Source organism: Diabrotica virgifera, chromosome 3, assembly GCF_917563875.1.
Source record: "Diabrotica virgifera virgifera chromosome 3, PGI_DIABVI_V3a".
Taxonomy (NCBI): domain Eukaryota; kingdom Metazoa; phylum Arthropoda; class Insecta; order Coleoptera; family Chrysomelidae; genus Diabrotica; species Diabrotica virgifera.
In genome coordinates, this window is record NC_065445.1 from 34,560,891 (window position 1) to 34,579,876 (window position 18,986).

At 36.1% G+C, this 18,986-nt stretch overlaps 1 protein-coding gene across 1 annotated transcript in view; it reads right to left on the bottom strand.

Annotated features, from left to right (window-relative positions):
• Positions 1 to 5,205: 5,205 nt before the first annotated feature.
• The window catches only part of LOC114344961 (proteoglycan Cow), a 218,090-nt gene continuing 204,309 nt past the window's right edge, over positions 5,206 to 18,986 (bottom strand). Inside the window, exon 10 of the mRNA XM_028295783.2 lies at positions 5,206 to 17,317. Within this exon, the coding sequence (XP_028151584.2) occupies positions 17,175 to 17,317 (143 nt within the window). The 3' untranslated portion in view covers positions 5,206 to 17,174. The remainder of the gene's footprint in view (positions 17,318 to 18,986) is intronic.

The following is an 18,986-nucleotide window of genomic DNA, read 5'->3' on the forward strand; positions in this document are numbered from 1 at the left end:
GAGCTTTGTAAGAGATACCTTCCCCAATCATTTTTTACCCTTCTCGGTAAGTCACTGTTTCGGTTATAGTGCTTGGAGCAAACATTTCATTTTGACGCCTGTAGACACGCAGACGTCCATTTGCACCTCCCCAGTATGTTCCCGCCACAGTCCAGTCAGCATATTTATTGTCGTGCAAAACCAAGTCTAGCTCTACTGTGTTGTGGAAACAGCTGTGGCGTGCGAGCTGAACGAAAAGCCCTCAAATTTCTTTCTGCCAGTCTCTTCTAATAGTACGTTCACCCACACTAAAGGTAGACTTCCGCACCACGCGACCGAGACAGGAGACCGCGACAGGCGACAGATTGGCGAGGTCTCCCCACTACTGCTCTCAATGCAATTATATCGGGGTAGTGCTGCAGCCCGCGACCGAGACCAGCGACCAACTATCGCCTTTCCCGACCTATCTGTCGCCTGTCGCGGTCTCCTGTCTCGGTCGCTTGGTGCGGAATTCTACCTTTACATGTCTAAAAGACGCGTACGAGCTTCGGGAGAGCAGAAGCGATAGCTCAACACATTTCTGACAATGAAGCGGTCATCTATAGTCGGTTCGCTAAACTCAGACGCAACCGGCTAGATATTTTAGTCGATAATTTTTTTGTTTTGGCAAAATTGGCAAAATTACTAACTATTTAGTGATTATTAACTATTTAATAATTATTTTTTGCCAATTTTACTAAAATTGGGAAAATTACCGACTAAAATATCTAGAAAGTTGCGTCTGAGTTTAGCGAACAGACTATAGAATTGTGTTGCATCGATATCGGCTTTGATCTGGCATGTGGGTGTATGAACTTGTCTCCCGAAATCGTCTGATAGTATCCCGTACCGTAGTTCAACCCCTACATCCTTCAGAGAGCTCAAGACGGCTGCGGTAAAGGAGTGGCACAATATCCCCCAATCGGATATCCGGAATATCATGCATGGATTGTCGAACCAGCTCCAAGAAGTCCTAAGGAGTGGCGTCAACATTCATTATTAATACTCAGAATTTTTTAATTAGACTATGATTTTAAAAATTATGTTTGTTTGAGTTTTTTCGAGGATTTTTAAACAGTGGATTTTTTGCTAAGCATCCCTTTATAAAGGACTTTTTTCAATAATTTTATTGTTTTTTTTTTCCTCAAAAGTATTTGTCATCGATCACTGCCTTCACATTGCCGATCAAAAGTAACAGATGTGATCCAGAAGGTTGCCATATTAAAATGGAACTGGGCAGGACACATACGTAGGAAGAATGGAAGACAACTGCTGGACAAAGCGAATTCTCGAGTGGAGACCACGGGCAAGCAAAAGAAGTAGAGGCAGACCTGAAACAAGATGGACTGATGACATCAAGCGAATGGCTGGCCCGAATCAGTGGCGTAGCTGACAGGCCCGCAAGGCGGAGGGGGCCCCTTAAAGCCTTCAAGCTTCATACTTCTACTTTCGTTAAATTAGGGACCAAAACATATTTTCCTAATAAGCATCAAAATAGGGAATTTGGAAGGAAGTAATGAAGCGGATAATTGACGTAACTCTTACCCTTCCGGGTGCAATTTAGCGTTTCATGGACATGTTTGTAGTTTAGATGAAAGCGAATCCCAAAAAGGTAATTTTTGTCGGTGGTTTTTTTATTAGCTCAATATGATCCTGTTTCAGCTAAATTAATCGATAAAAACAATAACTTAAAAACAAATTACTTGAGCCCCCAAATACGAAACGAAGTTATTTTGCTGGCTCAAGAAACTGAAAACAAATTGATCTATTTAATGAAAAAAAGTTGCTTTTATTCAATAATTCTTGATACCACTCAAGATATTTCAAAACACGATCAGCTTAGTTTTTGTTTTGTTTTCCGTTATGTAAAACTAACTTGCAATGAAAATAATTTACCTTCCAAAACCGAAGATGTTGAAAGTTTCTTGGGATTTATTCGCATTTTGGACCAAAGTGCAGGCGGTCTTGTAAATAAAATTTTAAAATTTATACAATCAAAGCAGCTTTCCGTACACAACTGCAGAGCAAAGGGTTATGCTAGGGCAAGCGTTATAAGTGGTGTATATTCAGGCGTACAAAGGTGCATAACTGACATCGAGAAAACACCTTTCTATGTTCATTGTGCATCCCATAATCTAAACCTAGTGTTAAATGATGCCGTTGCTGCTGTACAGGAGTTAGGAATGGACTTTAACCGAGTCAAGCTATTGACAAGTTGAGCTCGGCTCGGAATGTAACGCCGAGCTCGAGATAGAAGCTCGGCTTGAACTTCGAGCTGCCGGATAAGCTCGTGGGTCGTGTCGGTCGACTCGAATATTTCGAGCCGACTGGAACTTACTCCATATTTTACGAACACATAATACGTAGATATATTAAAACATACATATTTTGTAGTCTGAATTACTTATTCCCAAACAAAAGTATCGGTTGTAGCAAAAATAAATAAATTAAAAAAAGTATTAAGCATTAGCTAAAATACAGTACAACTTGCCATATCCGGACCTCCCCATATCCGGACGGTTCTGCGCCGTCCGGATCTACCGAAATCTACCGAGAAAGGCAGTCCTGCTGTTGGACAACGAACTAAAAGATGGCGAAATAATGTATTATAGAAACTATAAAACGTGTCTATCGACGAAAGTTATTGACGGCGTTGATTAGATTACTGGAATGTATGAATGAGAAAACGTTTCAGAGACTGTAAAAGAAGTAATGGTCTTGATATCAGGATTTTTTCATATCCGGATCGGTCTGTCGCCACATTGATCCGGATATGGCAGGTTTTACTGTATTGACAAGCTCGTTGAGGAAAGCTCGGCTCGTTTCGAATTCAGCTGGGCTCGGCTCGCAAGAAACACACCGGCTTGAGCTCGAAGTTCGGCTTGTCAAACGAGCCGAGTCGAGCTAAGCTCGAGTTTGTGACCGTCCCTAACAGGAGTTGGATTTTTTTACGATATGATTAAGAGATTATATGTTTTTTTAGCGCCAGTATTAAAAGATGGGATGTACTATGTAGGGGAGATATGCCTGAGACGGCATACTTTTTTTTAAATGTTTTGTAATCGATAGAGTTAGACATGTAATAAAAACCAAATTCAGTGCTAGGAACATTTACATAAATATAACATTATTTTTTAACAAGGTACATATTATAGTTTTTTTCTGAAAAAATAAATTGTAAAGTATTACATGTGCCATCTCACCCACATACGTCTCACCCACATACATGTATGTGGGTAAGATGGCATACCCTTGTTATAAAGGCACTAATCTCGACTCATAAATCACAAATAATGTTTTTTTGTAGTCTTGGGTACACCGGCACATTCGGAATATGACCACTTGCCACAAATTTGGCAAGGTTAGTCATTTGGCACATCTCAGTCAGGTTTTTCGAGAACGAGATAATGAGAAGAGGCCATTACAAAAAATGCAAGCAGCATCTTCCTCGTCACTTGTCTCAACATGGACGGAATCGATTTTGTCGGTTCGAATTCCTCTTAAAACGACCCATAACTGTAACGACAAACTTCAATCTTATAACAAAATTAATGCAGTGTAAAAACGCATAAGGGTGAGATGGCATACCTATGCCATCTAATCCACCTGCTTACTATGCCATCTCAGGCAACATTGTAATCATACCGTTTTTTTAACCTAATTTTTCTTAAGCACATTTTTAAGATATAAATCGATACAGGGGTGATAGGCATAAGGTAAAAGAACATCACAAAATTTAAAAACTTAACTCGGGTGTAAAGACTCGCGAATTATAATGTGATACAAAAAAAGTCAGTAAATATTTTGTCCTACTTAATTAACATTCCAAAGGCTACCGCTGTCAAAATAAAACTAACATGCATAAGTTCAACAATGTTGACAAATTTTAACTTGAGGAACTGAAAACTGTCACACTAGGCACCAAATTTGGAATAGTTTACGAAAAACGCGTGATATGCCATCTCAGCCAGTATGCCGTCTCAGCCATACTTCCCCTACTATTATGACTTTGGATTCATCGCGTTTGCCAACACTTAAAAGGTTATGTGAAACTCGGTGGTCATCCAGACATGATGCTGTTACGGCTTTGCGTTGAGCTTTCCGACAAGTAATGAAATCTTTAACGAAAATTCCATTGCTATCTAAAAAGAAAACGATGAAAAATTAGAAGCTAATCCATTATCAGAACATATAAATAATTTTTAATTTGCCGTTAACATTACTATTCAATCTAAAATACTCAACTTAATCTAACATTAAAACTTTTGCATTCTGAAAGGGCAGAGTTAACGGTCGCCCTTCAACTTTTTGAAAAAACTCATGCTAATCTTCGAGAAATGAGAAATTCGTTTTCCGAAACTTTAGCAGAAGCGGCAGGAATAGCAGAATAGTGGGGCATTATACCAGAATTTAAAAATACATGAATAAAACGTATAAAAAAATTTTACATTGAGCTCAGCTGCGATGAAAAAATAACTTATAGTAAACAAAGCTTTGAAGTTAATGTTTTCAATGTAAATTTAGATATAACATTGCAACAACTTACTACATAATAGGTTTTTCGGATTAAGAGGCATGTACAATAGGTTTTCATGTCTATTCCCAAAAAATCGATTAACACTAACGGATGAAGACTTGTTAAAGAAAGGCCAAATATTGCCCTTATAAGGCAATATATTTTAGTCCCAAAGGCCACATATTTTAGTAATTATACTGTTATTTGGTGCAACGGTGTAACCAGGATGATCCTAAGGGGGTTACAACTACTGGATGGTCTCTGGGGGTATGTAATAGTAATGGTGTTAAGCTCAAAGTACATCCAAATGGGGTGGGGCTATAACCCCCAAACCCCCCTGGTTACGCCTATGATTTTGTGTCGTTGTTTATAATAAGGGGGCCCACAAAAATTGTCGCGGGGGCTCCCAATCTTCAGCTACGCCACTGGCCCGAATGGATGCAAAAAACAGCAAACAGATACGAATGGACACACCTAAGGGAGGCTTACATCCGACGATGGATGGAATAACTGTTGATGATGATGATTTGTCACCGTATCTTTCATAAAATGTCGTCCAAGATTGACAATTTCTGCAAATTGAAAGAAATAAAAGGTGGGCGGTTAATTGTGATCGTGAGTGTATTTCATGAAAATTCTTTTTTCAAAAATGCAAAAATAAAACAACTTGGTATATGTAAGAGATCTAATTTATTAAATGTCTCGAAAACATACAATAAATAAGTAAACTTTTATATGCACGCTACTGTATGATGATTACTTCTTAGTCCAACTAGAATCATCTAAAACATATGTAAATTTGATATATTCATTAAACATCTCACACAACTCCAACTTAAAAGGTCCTAAACTTCACATACAATATAAAAAATCACTACCAACATTATATTGCACAAATTGTTAAAAATTATTACTTTCGCAGATTTTTTTTCAACTTCCTACCATCCATTGCACATAGTTAAACTCAAGAAAAATCGGCTTATATGTATCAACTATTGGAGAATTAATATTTTTTTGAAAAAAGTTTATTAGTTTTCGATAAAATTCTTTTATTGCCTTATAACAGACACAAAAAGCTTTGAAATTCATCACCTCAATGTATCGATAGAACATACAAGAAATATATAATTAATAATTTAGTTTAGTTTTGTCAATGATGCCAATTTTGAATATAATGATATCGATTTTATTGCAAAAATATATAACAAGGGCAAGCAATTGGCAAGTTTATTGATGTACAGTGTACAGTATATTTTACAAATTTTTATATCGGACACATCAGAAGAAATCTCATTTTAAACTTCTTCTTTTACTTCTTTAAGATCTTTCGATCTGTTTAATTCTGAAGCTGCCTCTGATTAATTTCCTGGGAGGTAGATTGCCAACTAACCGGCGGGTTGTTTTCTATTCTATTCTCATCCATTCGTCTCACATGGTTGTACCACATCCTCTTGTGCTGCCTTTCCCATCTTACAATATCTTGAATTTTGCATTGCTCTCTAATGTTTGTAGTTCTCACCCTGTCTCTTCTTGTTTTCCCCACTATGGTTCTTAGGGTTTTTATTTCGGCAACCCTTAGCATCTGTTTCGTTGTGTTGGTGTCTTCGCGCACTTCTGTAAGATATGTCATGTCATGATAGGTCGTATGCAAGTCTTGTAGATTCTAATTTTACTATCTGTGCGCATATACGGATTTGACCAGACTATCTCCCGCAGACATCCTAACAATGTAGATAGTTTGTTGATCCGACTCCTCAGGACGAGTCTTTTTAAACTTAAATGATTAAATATTTCTGAGATTTGACGAAAGTTCAATTTGTTTTTGAAGGTCTTCGTATTCCTTTGAGATTCTTACTCTACTTTAGACTCTTTAGAATCTACATATCTTTAAGAGATTCTCTTCTTTCAAGACCGTCATGAAGATGTTTCCTGTCAATTTTTAGCTGTAATATTTTTACGTTATAGTTGTCGGCCTAGTGAGTCAATCCCAGTATTTTCGGCAGACTTTTCCATCTGCAGATCCATCCATTTGACGCTTTGAAGTTCACATGATCCATATTTTCAGCTATTTTTTTATAGAATTTTTTCTATTCGAAATGTCGAATAAAGGCCTCTCGCATTTCTCGCCATTCATCTCTGTTGTGTGTGAGGCGTTTCCACATTGGTCCTGCGACTCTTCTGATGTCATCGCTCCAGCGCATTTGAGGTCTTCCTCTTGGTCTCTTCGCTTCGTACGGTCGCCAGTTTCCAACTTCCTTGCTCCATCTACCATTTTCGAGACGTTCGTTGTGTCCAGCCCATTTCCATTTTAATTTAGCCGCTTGTTCCACGGCATCCCTTTTGTTTTGTTTCGGGTTGCTTCGTTTGTTTGCCGATCTATGAGTGAGATACCAAGCATCTGTCGTTCCATGGCTCTTTGAGTTTTTCTAATCTTGTCCATGTTCATTTTTGTGAATGTCCAGGTTTGAGCTCCGTAAGTGAGAACGGGAAGGATACAAGAATCGAACACTTTGGTTCGAAGGTATTGTGGTATCTTTTTGTCTTTTAGTATATGTGAGAGTTTTCCGAATTCTTACTCGTCTGCTTATTTCGGTAGTTTAGTTTAGTTTAGCTTTATTTCGGTAGTTTTCAGCTATGTCTTCAACTATTTCTTTTAAAACTGGACCGCTGATAGGCCCCATGACAGCCCTCTGCTCAATATTCCACTCGGATAATGACTGTTCGACATCTGAATCTTTCATACTGTGTTTTCATTTTTGGGTTGATCTTGAATTACTCGTCATTCGTTGATGAAACTCTCTTGTTTTTTAAAAGTTTGCTCACCTGTGCTAGTGAAATTCCAAACTTTTTTAGAAACTTCAATTTGATTGCATTTTGATTGTTTTGCATATTCGACTATATTAACCTTTTCTTTTAAAGTGAGATCATTTTTTCTTCGAATGATGCCATGATGCCCTTGCAAACACGTAGGTCTCTGGCTGAATTCTAAATTAACTCTATTAATTCCAAGTTAACTGTTTCTAACAATTTATTAACGGGCAATGTACTTTATGGAAAAGTACTTTATGGCCTGTGGATGTTTCGAAGAAGTGTCGAATTGGTGCTGATAACAAAGTAATAAAGTATTTAATAAAATACTAAGTTTTCAATCTAATAGCACATAAAACAACATCAAAAAATGTTACTCTATATCCTACCGGACTGAAAACAATTGGAACCTTCTCTGGTTACACCTCCGAGGCTTCTACAATTTGCAAGCCATAACGGATGCTGAGACTAAGGAAGATAAAGGAATTTTATAATTTATAATTCACGTCCCATCTGCTCAGCGCGGTAAAGTTCCAACGAGAATGGTTCCCTTCGTACTCCAATCAGAGTAAACATGTAAATCAAAAATGAATAAACCATTTTCAATTTCGTTGCAACACGAAAATACAGCCGCATCATTATTCTGCAAGCTTGCTGCACTCTCTGATTGAACTAGAATAATGATGCGGCTGTATTTTCGTGTTGCAACGAAATTGAAAATGGTTTATTCATTTTTAAAGTATGTATTTATTACTTGACAGGCCCTGATAAACCAGGCATCATTTAAATTTGTATATCTAATTAGTCTTCTTTGGTCCATCTTTAGACATAGGCCTTCCGAATATTTTTCTTTGTCTGTCGCTAGAGTCATCACCTAGAGCCTACGTGCTTTTTGATATCAACTGCCCATCTCATTTCGGACCTTCCTCTGCTTCGATTATATTCCCACGGTCTCCAATTTATAAGAATTTTGTTCCATCGGTCTTCTTTGTGTCTTATACTGTGTCCGGCAAATCTCCATTTCAATTTGGCAACTTCTTGTCTAACATCCCTAACTTTTGTTTTCGGTCTTATCCACTCTTATCCATTAGTCTTATGTGCAACATTTGTCTTTCCATTGTTATTTGGAGCTGTAGCTTAGTTTGCCAAATGCCATTTCGTTTAAATGTTTATGTGAGCTATCGCCGAAGTCGATCGAGGTTCAACAAATACGAGAGTGTAGACGGCCACCTTGTGCAACTTTGCCTCACTTCGTTCTACTTCCATTCCCTGTCGGTCTGGCGCGTCCGAGTCGAAGAGATCTTTGTCGGTATCGCACCACTCTGTCCGTATCGCACTTCCTCGCGAAGTAGAACGAGTGTGTAGAGAGGTACTTCGGACTTCGGTCAACTTTGGCGAAGTAACTTCGCCGAGAGTGTGGAGCCTGCATTAGGATTGCACATATAAACTTATTATAATGTAATGAGAGTAAGAGGAAACGTTTCAGATTCTCAAATTTCTAAACCGGGATATTTATATAACTGGTATTCTAATAAGCGGGTTCGACTTACTTCATTTATCATTGATTACAGCCGTCAAATGTTCTTCTATAACAAGTTTTTGCCTTACATTAGATTGAAAGATTATTTAAATAATTTTACAATTGAAAATTGTATCGATACCTTTAAAAACCAGCCTTGACTGCTTTTATAATTAATATGTTTTGTTAATTTCTTGTAGTTCGTTCATTAATTTAGGTAATTCATTTGACAGTACCTCCAATTCCGTATTATTGCCAAAAACTGATATATTATAGTACTACATTACTATTGTTCGAAACATTCAGCTAAGCGGGGTACTATTGTTCGAAGTATGAAATTCCATAAACAAGGGATCTACTTGTTTTCTGGAATGACCCCTGGTTTATATAATTTCACACCTCGAACAATAACATCCCGCTGAACTGACTAATAATGAGTCTCTTACATAGATTGTAATACTATGCTTTACGATTCACCCGTTTTAATTTTGATAAGATCTGATTCTAGTAGAACGCATACTTATGACTGTATAGGATATATTTAGAAAAACATCATGACGTTGAAAAAAAGCTTATCGGTGTTTTTGAAAATCGAAAAATCATCAACAGTATTGGCTGTGAAAAACTTTGATGATTCTCGCATTGAAAATTAATTGTGGAACAAATCAAGCTCTCCAGTATTCTCTCTATTTACACGGTACACTTTAATATTAGGTGATTAATGTACAGACCTGATCAGAAAACGAAGTTATTTAGTTACTAGGAAAAAAACGGACATCAAAATACATAAACAATTTCTAACTTTAACAATAATATTATGATATATCTAACACATAATGCATAAATATGTACAGGGCGATATTCTACTATTATTTTAGTTTTTATAAATAACAATTGTCCACCGACTATTATGCGATAAAAAGATGATCAAGATTACCACTCACAGGATTTTTAATAACAGACTACAAAATTTATCATTGCCTAGAAAGACAATGTTTAAACTTATTCTACTTAATATGGAATGATATCTACAATATTTTTTATTTATGAGTATACTAGTTAACAAGTTCAATGCTTAAGTTTTTGTTTTGGTTGACTTCTTCTTCTTTGAGCGGGTACCATGCCTAAATGTTAGGCCTGGGTAGCTTTCATGACTATTTGTCGATATCGTTCTCGATCTTCCGCGGCATGTAACAATTCATCTAATGATAAGCCATTCCATTGATGAAGGTTTTGGAGCCATGAATATTTCTTCCTATCAATTCCTCTTTTTGGTCGATCTTTCCGTTGAGTATTAACAGCAGTATCTAGTAACTGCTACCACTCATTATATGGGTATGCCCCCGATATTCATGTTTTCTGTTTTTTATTATGTGTATCAAGTCACCTTCGCCTTGACCTATTGTGTTTAAGACTTCTCTGTTTGAAATGCGTTAAGCCCATGATATTCTAAGCATTCTACGATATGACCACATCTCGAAGGCTTCTATTTTGTTCATCATATTCATGATCCAGGTTTCACATCCATACAGGATACACATAATATTTTAGGAACTTGATTCTTCAACTGACTGTTGTAAGTTCAACTAAGAATTGCTCAGTAGGTATAGATCTAAGTTTTGGTGGACTGCATTAATGAAATCATAGAATTAACATTTACACAGGCAGCCAAGCGGTTATTCTGGCAGTAAAAAGGACTCACCAAATCAAAACTAGCAAGGAACTGCAAAAATCTCCTCAACAACCTGACAAAAGATAAAGAAATCTTTAATAGGACTGCCGGGTCATCAAAGTGTGCATGGGACTCAACGAGCAGATCTGTTGGAAAAACAAGGCTCGAGAGAAATCTTTGTAGGTCCAGAACCTTTCTGTGGCATCACTGAAGAGGCTACAAAAAAGAGATTCACAAGTGGCTGATAAAGAATCATAAAAAAATGGAGAACCCATCAAAGACAAATCCAGACTAAAAATAATCAAGAATATTGATAAAAAACTCTCGAACAATTTGATAAATCTCAATAAACGAGAGATCAAAACGGTCACTGAAATGGTGACTGGACTTAAGTTTAAGAAAAAACCTATACAAACTAGGTAAGGCGAATGAACCATGGTACAGCAAGTGCGAAATAGAAGAAGAGACTGCCATACCCGTTCTATGCCATTGCAATGGTTTAAGTGACGTGGGTCAAGAATTCACTAGTCAACTGAGGTTTGAAACCAGAAGAGATCCTAAAATTACCTAATTAGAAAACTGTTGACCTTCGTTGAGGCTTATTGCAGTTTAAGGAAAAAACAATTGATGAAAAAACAAATAATTTAACAGAAGAAGATGTAAACAATTTATATTCTTCTTATTTTGGCATCATAACCCTGCCTGGGTCTTTGCCTGTCTAGCTACATAGTTCCATTCAGACCGGTCTTGTGCCCTTCCCGTCATAATTTTCAAGTCGTCTTCAACGTCATCCAACCATCTCGTTCTCGGTCTCCCTTTCTTTCGTCTTTTTGTCGGCTTATGGTCTGTCCATCATGTTCTTCCTCCTGATCTTCCTCTTGGTCTACGTCCTTCTACCTTTCTTTCCACTACCAATAGTTACATGGTCTCCGTTTTTATAAATATAGCAACATTCCTTGTATCGACATTATTTAGGTACCTTCCCGGAGACCTGAAGATGCATAGCAAATTGTAGTATGCGAAACCGGTCGGAAAGTTCTTTATTTAGGTATTTCTTTTATCTAAATATAGTTGTTTTATTTGTTATTTCTTATTGGAAATATTGTTTTTCGACAATTCTAAATATAAAAACGACATTAATAGCAGATCGCCCCATATTGTTAATTGTTTTTAGACAGTACGAACATGAAGCTTCTGCGCATGACTATTTACTACCTATATACGCAATGACTGCTCCAAAAGAATCCATATAAGATACATGTTATAAATATTGCGATATTCCATTAAACTAACGAAAGAAAAAAATAAATTACGACCATTACACAATCGACCAACAAGGAGAAATTTTGTCCGTTGATTTTCTATTACATTGAACATGCGTTGTTTTTTTTATTAAGCTCATTATAGAGGACGTTACAACTCTTCGTGAGTCTATGACGCGCTTACTATTGTCTTCCATGTTCTTCCATCTGGTCTTTCCCAAAACATATTTATTTATAAGACGACTGTCGTCACTGCGTATCACATGCCCTGACCGTCTTAGTCTATTAGCCTTTTATATCTTGACCTTTCCGAAGAGAGGCTTTAACTCGGTGTTGTGTATGTGCCTCCACTGCAAGAGCCATTATATCACTCGAAGAATTTTGTATTCCTACACCAGAAATTTAATTACTTATCTTTCTGTTAGCGTCCATGTTTCGCTTCCATAAGCGACTGCTGGTCGTATTATGGTCTTATATATCTGGATTTTTGCACCTCGTGAGAGAAGTTTTGATTTCATTAGATGGTGCCTTGCAAATAAATATATCTGTTTCCCGCCATTATTCGCGTTTCAACTTCTTGTTCTATTTTTGTTTTAGTGTCTTATTATTTGCGTAGTTGGTTGTGGTCGCTTTTCTTCCTTGATTCTCCCACAACCTCAATATCAAAATAGTAATCTTATTAGCTGAGTAGGTATCTATTATTTCACTTTCTACCTAATCACTAGGTTTTCTTTTTACAGTTATGGTATTTTTCGTAGAGTATTTTTAAAAGAAACCTTACTTTTGTGGTCGTAATCATTGGCTTTATAGAATATATATTTCGTACCCTTTCTTTTACAAACTTCTATGCTTTTTGTCAAGTCTTCTTCTTTTTCAACTGCCATCTCCGCGACGAAGGGCGGCAGTCATCATAGCTTTCTCCCTGTGCTTCTTTTTCCTTGGATCTTTTCCTGCATAATCAGTTGGAGCAAGCTGTATCTCACTTCATATGTAATATATCCAAGATATTCAAATTTTCCGGTTTTAATTGTATTTAAGATTCCCATTTCTTTATACAATCTTATCTGAAACCCTTTGTTTGTGACGTGTCCATGATATTTTCGGAATTCTTCTATACACCCACAACTCGAATGCTTCCGATTTTTTTATTGATGCTGCATTTAAGGTCCAAGCTTCCATTTCATAAAACAAAGACTAGAAAACGTAGCACCCTACCAACCTAACTCTTAGCCCCAACTTTAAATCTCCTGTGCAGAACACTCTTCTTATTTTGTTGAAATTTGCTATATCCCTTTCTATTCTGATTTTGATGCCCTGGAAGTAATCATTTGTGGAGTTAATTATTGTTCCAAGATATTTGGCTACTTGTGCGAGATTGGTTCCGTTTATTAGAAGATTCACGTTATTACTTTAAGTTTTCGATATTCCCATAAATCTTGTCTTCTTGACGTTCATTGTTAGACCGTATTCTTTTCGTTGCCCCGCTATCTTGGTCACCAATCTCTGAAGATCTTGCATATTTTCGGCTAAGGTGTCATCCGCATATACTATCTAATGTTAATGGAAGCTCTATTTATCTTTGTTCCAGCTGTTTCACCCTCGAGAGCTTTTTCAGAATCTCTTTCGAGTAGGCATTAAAAAGAATTGGCGACAATACCCATCCCTGTCTCACCCCACGTCTAATTTCAATTTCCTCCGACAGCTGTTCGTTAACACGTATTTTGCTCGCTGCTTATAGTATAAGTTCCTATTTTATCCTCGTTTAAATGTTCTAGAAAATATTATTTTCATCTATAAAGCTTGCTCATTCTTATAGTTTCTGAACAATGAGGATACATAAGAAATAACTGAACAGACAATAATAATAATATCGTATGGCATTCTTGCTGACGAGCTCGTTTCGGATTATTCCGGAGCCAATTACATCTTTAACCCTGTTTCAGATAACTACTATCGATGCACACTAGCCCAGGGGGAGTAACGGCGTTTCGTGCCCTCCGAAGCACGGAGACGGTTCGTATCGTTTTTAGAAATGAAAATGTCATTATACAGCCGACCCATTGGACTGATTATTTTAAAGCACTGTACAAACTTAATTGTAGAGGGGCATAGATGATTAGTCTGGCGCATCTGAAAATGTTTAATTGACACATATGAGAGTTGAATTGAAATATATCAAAAGCTTATCGAATTAAATACCAAATACATTTCACCTTGTTGGTTGTATCATGAAAGGACGTATTTCTCTTCTTTTTGTATATATCTTATCAGAAACTAAGATTATTTACAATAATAAACTATAGTAAACTTAACTAAAATACTACATGGAGATGCGTTTATGGTAAATTCTTAAAAAAATAGGAATGGCATGGAATGTATCATTTCTATATCAGACAAACTTTGCTTCGTGATTCCAGAACAATTTCCAAAAATAAAAAATACTTTAAAAATATGAAATTATATTCGTTTAAGCTAGGTTGGATGTATAAAATAAATACAAATTTGTTTGGAGCAAAATTCGCCAAAAGCTGTTATAAAAGGTATCCTACTTTCCACCTGAAAAGCTAGAGAATAGTATAAAGTGTCTGTCACGTCCCATACGTGTGTCCCATGATGTGTTCCAAAGTGGTTACTAATAGAACATCAACACAAATAGGGGACTTCAGTAGGGCTTTTCATTCACAGTCATTTGTTTCGAGCTTCTGTCATATGTCGTATCATCCGTGTATATTAACATTATCCACGGATTATACAACATATGACAGAAGCTCGAAACAAATGACAATCGATGAAAAACTTTGTTGAACACGTTGGTGCAAATTGTAAACATCCATTTAAAATGCATTGTGCACGAAATCAGTGGTTTGGCCTCATAAATCGTCGAATAGTTGTTTATTTAGAATACAATTCATATTTTTTAATAAACATGAATATTACAAGTGCAGTTAAAAATAGGCCACTAACTGAAGAATCCCGTGAAATTATACACAATGTTTTAAATTCAAAAGCAAGCGAAAGGAAATTTTACTGTGAAACAGGTACAAACGAAAACCCTTTGAAACCCTGACAACGTCGCGTAGGTAAACAAAGTTTGACGTTTCCGGATATTTCTGGCAACTTGTACATAAAGTTTGTACAGAAATAGCGGAACGAACAACAGTATTTTTGTAAACAACACATAACTAAGATTTAATATTTTTGGAAATTGTTTGCTGCTCCACGACAGCTATATACAGGACGTCCAAAAAAGTTTTAACCGTAGTATCATTCTAAATACATAATATGTGAAAGTAATACATGTCCAAATTTCAATTGATTATCTCAAGCGATGAAATGTGTAAAACTTTTTGTGAGACCCTGTATGTGGAATGTTTCAAGTTTCTCGAAACGTCGATTTTATATTAACTACAATAAATATTAAAAACTAAAACAGAATCTGTCTCGCCTGTACAATTACTGGCAGTAGTAGCTTAGATGATTAAATTAAGATGGTTCGTTATTCGTAGTAGGAGTAGGATGGATTGGTTGGTCTCTTTATCGGTTTCTAAAATAGGGGACGTAAAAGTCTTGTCCAGAACCTCGAGAAAATACGTCGCAATAAACTTGCGTGCATAGAAGTCGGCCCACTTAAAAATTTGGTCATTTTTGATGTCTCATATTTCCTAAACCTGTTGGCCGATTTAAGTGATTTTTTGACAATGTTTTAGCTTGATTCTTTAACAATACCACTGTAATAATATTGTTGCTAAATAAGTAAATTTTTTATTGTATACCGGGTGTACCAATCAAACTGTGTTTTTTTCTCAAAGTTCGCATCACCCTGTGGAAGATTCATAGAATACTGAAATTAAAATCCAACTATAGCCTCAGGTTTTCTTAACATTCTGTTTTTTTATTTATTCGTTTATGTTGGATAATAAAAAAGTTAGGTCCTTTAACAACTAGACATGTTCTTCATCAATACACGGTATTTCTAATAAAGTGCGACAAACTTTAAGGGATAATTCTGCATGAAAAAATAATGACAGTTGACTTTATAAACGTATGTTTGCAAATGTTTCGTTTCCGAGATACGGGATGTTGAATTTTTTCTTACAAACTGACGATTTATTTTATTGCTTTAAAACCGGTTGAGATATGCCAATGAAATTTGGTGGGTTTTAAGACGTAGTTATTGCACATTTTTTGACATACAATTAAGAATTAATATTCACCACTAGCGCGCATACGTGTAATATAACCGATCATATTACCCGTATGCACGCTAATGGTAAATATAAAATTCTTAATTTTATGTCAAAAAATCCGCAATAACTATCTCTTAAAACCTACCAAATTTCATTTGCATATCTCAACTGGTTTTAAAGCAATAAATTAATCGTCAGTAAAGGAAGTAATTTTGAACATTTGTTGTAGCTTTGCACCTAGTTAAAACATTTTTTAGTAATAGTTTCTGTTATTGTTCTACTTTGGTATTATTATATCGGAGAGTTCTTGATAATGTATTAAGAAATGAAAAATACGCTCGAATATGTTTTATTTTTTCGCATAGAAACGGTGCACCATAGGAAAAAAATACAAGAAAGGTCCTTTTTCGTAAATTAAACATGGAATATAAAAATAATTTTTAATTTGAAATATCTCAGTGGCGTACCATTTTTTTCTTTAAAAAATTCAGACCATTACCCTTAGGCACGCCAATGATGAATATAAAATTGTTATTTGTTTGCCAAAAAATGCTCAATAACTACCTTTTGAAACCCACCAAATGTAATTTTCAGATCTCAACCAGTCTTAGAGCAATACCCTGTATATTTCTGTTGTCGTAGCATATTTGGACTAGAACTAGTAAACTAGACAGTGCTTCTCTCGTTCAACCAACTCGATTATAACATATTTTTAAATGATTTAAGTATTACCTTTTAGAGGAAATAAATAATAATGGACGATTTCCTTAAGACTGTATAATAAATTGAATAGTGTAAAAATGAATATCAGCCTTAGGTTTGTTTTCATGATCCAATCTTCTCGAGGTATCCATAATATTTGATACTGTAAAGTATCAATCGTATTAATCTTAACTGTACTAATAACTGTTTGAGTAACAACCGTATGTAGTTGCGAACGTTTACAACTATCAATAAAAGCTGATTTCGAAGTCACAATCTGACCTTTAAAACCATAAAAGCTACTATTGCAGAAATTATACTGTTTTCGTAACTTTTTCTCGTCGTTTATAAAAAATATCTAAGTATCTAAGCCGTACAAATTAGGTCATAATGAAGATTTAAGTTAAGTAGCAGGCGTTTTAACGGAATAAGGTGTTGGTTGTTCCTTTTTTCTTATGTTTTACTATCAATAGTAGTTTCAACTTAGTTTCTAATAGTCTGTGGGATGGTCGGCGCTACCTTCGATCTCTTGATCTCCAGAATCATCTCCGCCTTCGTCATCGCTGGAGTTGTCCACGCTATTGCTCATCTGCTTTGCGGAATAATCCAAGCTGGATTTGTTCATGATGGTGTCTACAACAAAATTAACTTTAGATTACAATAAATTAATAGATACAATTGATGTCAGATCACAACTATGGTCTTAAAATAAATATATAGAAAACAAAATGTATGGCCATCAGTAAACTTCATATACTGAGAATTACAACACTCAACGTTGTAAATATATGACAGGTAAAAAAGGGTGCTCGCCGATTTCATAGAGAACAGAAGAATTGGTGTACTTTGTGTGCAACAAACTCGTTAGAAACGTAGTAAGTCGTGAGATCTTGTAGAAACATTGAGTAATTATTATTTTGAACAACGAATGGAAGGAACATCTTGTAAGGATAACCAGCAGAACTGATAGGATAATTAATGTCCAAGTAAATGCAGGCAATAGCAACGTGAACGTCATATCTATTTACGCCCCATAGGTAGGGTGAAAAGAACAGGAAAAGGAAGAATTTTAGTGTCTTGTTTGCGAGATGCTCGAGATTCCTATAGATGAAAACTGTTTTCTTAAAAAGAGTTCATGGAGGTGTTGGGATGGAAATAACAGATGATGAAGAAAATAGTGTGATTGACTTTGCAATGGCATTGGATTTGTCTGTGGTTAATATAATCTTTATGAGAACTGAAGACCAGTACCAAAAAACATGGGTTGTGGAATGATAAAAGTGTAATAGAACCTTAGAGAGAAGAAAGAGGCTAGAAAAAGGTATGACAGGTCTAAAACACAGAAACATAAGGGGAAATACAAGGTAGCAAAGAGGGAAGCAAAGCGTGCTGTAGCTAATGCTAAGCAAAGATAGTTTGAAAGAAAAAAGATGGATAAGAAAATGCTGAACGAAGAACACCAGAGAAGAGATGGAGGATCCAGAATCCCAAATGAGAATAAGGATAATACAGGATAGGGAGAAATGCAGTTGTCGAGGCGTTAAATAGGATGAAGATTGAGGCGCTAGAACCTGATGGAATACCTGTGGAGGTTTGGAAGGTCCTAGGAAAAGGAGGGATTGTTATTTTGTTGTCAAATGATGAATAGGATATATGAGGAAGAAAATATGGCCAATGCATGGAGAGAAGTGAGATGGTATCATTCTGTAAAGTTAACACATTCGCTGCCTATCAAAGGAGATGGAACTCGGTTAGGAACCATTCTGTTAAACGGCACCTGACTGAAGTAGCCATATCCCGCGTTGGCGCATTATCGGCAGCAAATCGGTTAAAAGGGGTATTAAGGACTGTAACAACTATAGAGGGATTTTTACCTATTATTGAGCCTGGGTTGACATAATATAATATTAATACAACAGTATTTTGGAAATCCTCATTTATTTAGCTTACATATATGACGTAATAAATAAGTACATGTTAACAATAATAGCGAGAATGAATATCTGATATAAAAAAGTCACTTCGCGCATGTAATAATTTTCCCGGCGAACGCACTCGGGTCAATGATCTTCGTTTCATGATGGACCGAGAGTCGGTTGCATGATATACCAACCGATACATCACAGGGATGAAATTAGTGTCACATGCAATGAACATTTTGGAGAGAACTTTAGAGCGAAAGTAAAGAAGACAAAACAAAGACTGCAATTGTTTGGTCAGGCTAGACGTAGGAATGAAAACTATGTGGTACGAAGAATAGAGCGGTTGGAAGATGATGGAAGGAGAGGTAGAGAAAAACCGA